At 40.5% G+C, this 7,648-nt stretch overlaps 1 protein-coding gene across 1 annotated transcript in view; it reads left to right on the top strand.

The window, feature by feature from the left end:
• Positions 1–7,648, top strand: part of gramd1bb (GRAM domain containing 1Bb) — a gene marked incomplete in the record, with an annotated part of 129,362 nt that overhangs the window by 98,661 nt on the left and 23,053 nt on the right. Inside the window, 1 exon segment of the mRNA XM_034123732.1 lies at positions 1,259–1,282. Coding sequence (XP_033979623.1) covers positions 1,259–1,282 — 24 coding nt within the window.

The following is a 7,648-nucleotide window of genomic DNA, read 5'->3' on the forward strand; positions in this document are numbered from 1 at the left end:
AGAATCAAGTAAAACATTTGAAAAAAATCAGTATTTTCAGAAAAAAGTCAGAATTTTGAGAAAGAAATTCAAATTTTAAGAAAACGTCAGAATGATGATATTTTGAGAAAAAAAGTCTAGTTTGCTATCTCCAAATGAGTGGCTCTCATAATTACATTTGAATTATGATGTAACCCCTTCTGGTTATACTTGCAGTGTGGACCTGTTTTTACATTCAGGCACTGAGAGTCATTATAAAAACACGCTCTCACATCACCAGCAAAACATTGTACATTTCTAAATATGCGTTATTTTTATACATTCATCACAAACGGCCATTTAAAGTGGACCTATCATGCTATATTTGAATAATATAGTGTAGGACCATACCTATATAAGGCATATTTATACTTTTTTTTTTTCAAAATACCAAACAGATCATGCATTTTAGCCATGCCTCATTTCGCTCAATTTGACATTTTTTAGCTCTGTTTTAGCAAGGGCTGATTCAGTGAGAACAGCACCATCTACAGGCCTGGCATATGTACTACAGCGTCTCCAGCGCTTTCGAACGGCAATGGCCGTGGCTGTCTCCTCCTGATTGGTGGAGTTGGCCCAATAGCCGTAGCGCCACCGTCCTGACGTCAGGACAGTGTTCAAATCTGGATCAGTCTGTATCAGATCCGTTGCAGCCCCCTTTTTTAGAGATTTGGGTATGGAGGAAAATAGAGAGGGTTGTGTTTTCTGACACTTGGTGAGTTCCCTGGAACACCGGGGACACATATTCATGTAGAAAAGACGTACAAAAGTGCATTTTGCATGATAGGTCCCCTTTAAAGGGTTTGTTTCTTACCCAAAACAAGGGTTATAACTTTTCATTAAAAAGCTTAAAAACTGTTCCTTTGGCAAGTAAAAGTTGATGGTAGGCGTACTGACACAACACAAGGCAATGTGAATGAGCAGGGGAAGCACGAGGTGAATACTCTTCATCATAATACGCTCACAAAGAAGGGGTGTTGCAGGTATATATCGCACCACAAGATGGCGGGCTAGCTCTGTTTCTCAGCCCAGAATATTTCACTTCTATGCAGTGATCTGAAAACCCCCCTTGATAAATCGTTTAGACCGTTGTTGACACTGGAGAGCTGCCTGTTGTGTCCTTAAAGCCCTCAGAGTGAGAGTGTTGGAGTGCTTTATTGGACCTCTTCCCCGGTGTATGTTGTTATATTTCCTTTCTTTTTGTATTCTCTGTGTGTTCCCTCTTCCCCTCTCTCCCCAGCATGAAAGACAACACATCCTGAGAGTAAGCATGACTTGTATTCTTGTGCAACCCATGGATAATTCTCTGGTAGTTTGACCGGTGCATCGATGACTCTCTGCCTGTGTGTCATCACATCCACTTCAGTCAGTGTTGTTACCACCGAACAGCAACGCCACATGTGGAAATTGGCTTATCTTACACATGTATTCAACTAAATGAAACTCTTAGTTTTGGTGCAACGGCTGATTCTGGTGCGCAACAGGTGGTAACAAGCTCACTGAGTTTCTAACTGTACTACACAAATCATCACAGGAGCCTTGAATGCCTCCAACAACAGGAGATATGGAGCATGGAGCTTCAGATTGTGGCATGTTTGACTTGGTTACTGTGTCCACGTCTTAAAAAACACACACATGGACATTTACTCTGACGGTTTGTAATGCAGAGAACAGTGTGAGGTGATTTCATACATGTCTAGATCACTGACAGAGAAGAAGTACCATCCTCTACTTACTTTAGAATATCTTTTCTAGCATTATATGAGCCTCATAGTCCACTTACCAGCACTCTGAACCTGGAGATGTTGAGTAAACAAACCCACAGTTTGATGATAGAAATGTAGAGTAGGGTCTCCAGCACATAGACACTGCCGGATGCTAACCTGCATATGTTGGGCAATTTGCACAATTACCATAAGTTCGTAATTAGCATTACATTTGGACAACATTGGGGGTTTTGGGGTCATTGAGGATGTTGAAATCCGTCACAGGATCCTACATGACGGTTGGATCCAGAAAGAGGCCATATTTGTAGTCCTGGTGGATTCTTATGAAGTGTTAGAGGACGCTGGATCGGATATGAATTAGTTCCTTAGTGAACAGGATACATGCTGGATTCTGACACTACATACTGATATACACCTGAACATCAGCAGGAGAGGACTCTTTAAAGTAGAGACACTACATACTGATATACACCTGAACAATCAGCAGGAGAGGACTCTTTAAGTAGAGACACTACATACTGATATACACCTGAACATCAGCGGAGAGGACTCTTTAAAGTAGAGACACTACATACTGATATACACCTGAACATCAGCAGAGGACTCTTTAAGGTAGAGACACTTACATACTGATATACACCTGAACATCAGCAGGAGAGGACTCTTTACAAGTAGAGCACTACATACTGATATACACCTGAACATCAGCAGGAGAGGACTCTTTAAAGTAGAGACACTACATACTGATACACACCTGAACATCAGCAGGAGAGGACTCTTTAAAGTAGAGACACTACATACTGATACACATCTGAACATCAGCAGGAGAGGACTCTTTAAAGTAGAGACACTACATACTGATATACACCTGAACATCAGCAGGAGAGGACTCTTTAAAGTAGAGACACTACATACTGATATACACACCTTGAAACATCAGCAGGAGAGGACTCTTTAAAGTAGAGACACTACATACTGATATATACACTGAACATCAGCAGGAGAGGACTCTTTAAAGTAGAGACCACTACATACTGATACACACCTGAACATCACAGGAGAGGACCTCTTTAAAGTAGAGACACTACATACTGATATACCCCTGAAACATCAGCAGGAGAGGACTCTTAAAGTAGAGACACTACATACTGATATACCCTGAACATCAGCAGGAGAGGACTCTTTAAAGTAGAGACATTACATACTGATATACACCTGAACATCAGCAAGGAGAGGACTCTTTAAAGTAGAGACACTACATACTGATACACACCTGAACAATCACCAGGAGAGGACTCTTTAAAGGTAGAAACACTACATACTGATATACACCTGAACATCAGCAGGAGAGGACTCTTTAAAGTAGAGACACTACATACCTGATCTTACACCTGAACATCAGCAGGAGAGGGACTCTTTAAAATAGAGACACTACATACTGATATTACACCTGAACATCAGCAGGAGAGGACTCTTTAATAGTAGGAGACACTACATACTGATATACACCTGAACATCAGCAGGAGAGGACTCTTTAAAGTAGAGACACTACATACTGATATACACCTGAACATCAGCAGGAGAGGACTCTTTAAAGTAGAGACAACTACATACTGATATACACCTGAACATCAGCAGGAGAGGACTCTTTAAAGATAGAGACACTACATACTGATATACACCTGAACATCAGCATGAGAGGACTCTTTAAAGTAGAGACACTACATACTGATATACACCTGAACATCAGCAGGAGAGGACTCTTAAAGTAGAGACAACTACATACTGATATACACCTGAACATCAGCAGGAGAGGACTCTTTAGAAGTAGAGACACTACATACTGATATACACCTGAACAGCAGCAGGAGAGGACTCTTTAAAGTAGAGACACTACATACTGATACACACTGAACATCAGCAGGAGAGGGACTCTTTAAGTAGATACACTACATACTGATACACATCTGAACATCAGCAGGAGAGGACTCTTTAAAGTAGAAGACACTACATACTGATATACACCTGAACATCAGCAGGAGAGGACTCTTTAAAGTAGAGACACTACATACTGATATACACCTGAACATCAGCAGGAGAGGACTCTTTAAAGTAGAGACACTACATACTGATACACACCTGAACATCACCAGGAGAGGACTCTTTAAAGTAGAGACACTACATACTGATATACACCTGAACATCAGCAGGAGAGGACTCTTTAAAGTAGAGACACTACATACTGATATACACCTGAACATCAGCAGGAGAGGACTCTTTAAGTAGAGACACTACATACTGATATACCCTGAACATCAGCAGGAGAGGACTCTTTAAAGTAGAGACACTACATACTGATAACACCTGAACAGCACCAGGAGAGGACTTTAAAGTAGAACACTACATACTGATATACACCTGAAGCAGGAGAGGACTCTTTAAAGTAGAGACACTACATACTGATATACACCTGAACATCAGAGGAGGACTTTTAAAGTAGAGACACTACATACTGATATACACCTGAACATCAGCAGGAGAGGACTCTTTAAAGTAGAGACACTACATACTGATATACACCTGAACATCAGCAGGAGAGGACTCTTTAAAGTAGAGACAACATACTGATATACACCTGAACATCAGCAGGAGGGACTCTTTAAAGTAGAGACACTACATACTGATATACACCTGAACATCAGCAGGAGAGGACTCTTTAAAGTAGAGACACTACATACTGATATACACCTGAACATCAGCAGGAGAGCACTCTTTAAAGTAGAGACACTACATACTGATATACACACTGACATCAGCAGGAGAGGACTCTTTAAAGTAGAGACACTACATACTGATATACACCTGAACATCAGCAGGAGAGCACTCTTTAAAGTAGAGACACTACATACTGATATACACCTGAACATCAGCAGGAGAGGACTCTTTAAAGTAGAGACACTACATACTGATATACACCTGAACATCAGCAGGAGAGGACTCTTTAAAGTAGAGGACACTACATACTGATATACACCTGAACATCAGCAGGAGAGGACTCTTTAAAGTAGAGACACTACATACTGATATACACCTGAACATCAGCAGGAGAGGACTCTTTAAAGACACTACATACTGATATACACCTGAACATCAGCAGGAGAGGACTCTTTAAAGTAGAGACACTACATACTGATATACACCTGAACACCAGCAGAATATGTCTTCTTTAAGAGAGGGTATATAATACCATGGTTGTTATGTGTTTCAATAACAGAAGCTGTGTCAGTTTACTATTCTATGAAATAACATTATGGAAAGCAACATGGCGTCATGCTTCGCTTCACTCGGGTCAATACCACATACTTTGCCTTTCAAATGACAAGCCCAGTAAAAAGATGCATTCACTCACACCGCCCGCGCCCCTCTTCAAACACTGACACCCCTCCCTGCTGTACAGTACCTGTCTCTCACATCGCCTTCTGTTTGAGCAGCGTTAATAGTTAACCACATCCCATAAACTCTGTGTATCCCGAGTGTCACCTGGTCGTCCGTCACAATGCCCTCTTTCTTTGGGAAATGAAATCAATGAGCTGAAGATAAAGAGTACTCTCAGAAGAGACGCCAAAACTAAGTTCCCTCGTCGTCACGCTGACATGTCGTCCACATGACCCCCGCCCAAAGACCTGCTGCTCAACATTATTATTATGTCCTTTATTAGTCAATGTATGGAACATGTCAGAAACAAAAACAACAACAACAATAATAATAATAATGGTAACACTTATTCACCATCAACTAGTTGTTAATTAACACATTAGAGACAAACTATAGCTTATTGGTTATGAACAAGACTTCACTTTAAAAAAGAGAATTCTGAGTTAGAAATATCACATTTTGAGTTATTTAGACACAATTAACACTTTTAGTTTCATGTCTTGTTACGTAAGAATAGATCATATGTGTTTGGTGTTATTATGAGAGAATTACTATTCTTGTGGTACTGCTGCCTTATTAGGCCCATAGTGAGCAGAGCATATTGAGACTAAAACTCATGTTCAACAACTTCCTTACTTGCAATAAATAAGCACTAATTAGAGGGTTATTGAGTGTGTTTTATAATGACTAATAAAGAGCCAATAAACTGCTAATATGCATGTTGATTAACAACTAGTTGATGGTGAATATGTGTACCTTCATATAAAGTGTTACCATAATAATAATTGTAACAAAGAGAAGCCAAACAGAACAAACACGTTCAAGGTACAACAAAAGTCTCTGTCATGTTCATGAAAATAAAAGATGAGGTCATCGTCATCAGCATCCGTGATGTATTGGATTCGTTGTTTTAAACAAATACATTTTTTTGTGCAAAAATAAACAACTATTTGGGGTGAAGTGTCTCAGGGACACAACGACATGCTGACTGCAGTGGGGTTTGAACCTGTGCTCCCTTGATCCCAACACCAACGCACTAGCCCACTGCGCCACACGCCTCCCTCCCTTCTTCCACAGATCAACACGTTTGGTTGAGATGCAGTGAAGTTTGGAATTTGTTCGTATGGATGGTTTTAAAAAAAAATGCAGTTTCCTCTCGACATGTGTATGTTCTCTCTCCGTGTGAAAAGGACATCATGAGATAAGATAAGAGAGGACTTTATTTATCCCGAAGGAAATTGTTGTGCCAGAGTTACAAAAAGACAATAAACACAGCAGCATAATAATCAAACTGTACATTAACAGAGCAGTAAAAAGAGCCATTAAATAACTACAGGAAACACAGACGCTCACATCATTCAAAAAACGTAGTGGCAGATACGTAATTGCACGTTATTATAGGACATTAATAATAACTAGAGAATTTAATTCCTGAAGAAATTGCTAGTGGGAATGCTTTATGCTGAAATGTAATGTGTAAGAAGAAAGTGAAGAATTTAGATTGAAATGATACATGAACACTGGGGGCTTGAATGTGTGATGAGAGAAGAAAAGAAAGTAAAAAGGCTTGGAAAAGCAGCAGAATATTTGAACTGCAAACCTTTGAACTAACTTGATGGTGAATGATCTGTCGCCATTCCAACGGCATTTGAAGAAATCTCAAAACTGTCCCGTAGATGTCTTCACGGCTGGACTGTTAGCACACATGTGAAGTTTGAGCACTTTTTGAACATTTTCATAGGAGTTATAGCGACATCGTCTTTTATGGCGAGGGATGCGTTTCCATGGAAACGGCATATGGTGAGATCTCAGATTTGGCGTAGAGCTGTTGAGGCATGGACCGGTGATATACAAGTGAAGATTGGGGGACGATCGGACCGTGTCCATTGGACTTACAGCAACAATCGTGCTTCATGGCGAGTGGTCTGTCGCCATGGCAACGGCATTTGAAGAAATCTCAAAACTGTCTCTTAGATGTCTTCACGGCTGGACTGTTAGCACACATGTGAAGTTTGAGCACTTTTTGAACAGAGAGAGAGAGAGAGAGAGAGAGAGAGAGAGAGAGAGAGAGAGAGAGAGAGAGAGAGAGAGAGAGAGAGAGAGAGAGAGAGAGAGAGAGAGAGGATAGAGAGAGAGAGAGAGAGAGAGAGAGAGAGAGAATGAAATGCACAGTTAGAACTGACTGCTGTCAGTTGGAGTGATGACATCATCGTGTTCCATTACACAGGTGTTTATAGTTGAGCTAACGAGGTGCCTAGACTTCAAAGGCTTCATTGTTCTGAGTGAGAGATGAACCTCTTACATGTGAACGTTTTGTGGAAGAACGATAACAGATATCTGTGAAATTTCAAAACGTGAAGCATGTCAAGGAAGTTGAGTATCTGAAGTGTAATCTTTGTGTACTTTCGGGTTAATAATGTGGCCTTTTTGGCAGTTTAAGAAAGGTGTGCGGCTGCTGCTGTGAGGAA

This window comes from Trematomus bernacchii, unplaced genomic scaffold (assembly GCF_902827165.1).
Source record: "Trematomus bernacchii unplaced genomic scaffold, fTreBer1.1, whole genome shotgun sequence".
Classification (NCBI taxonomy): domain Eukaryota; kingdom Metazoa; phylum Chordata; class Actinopteri; order Perciformes; family Nototheniidae; genus Trematomus; species Trematomus bernacchii.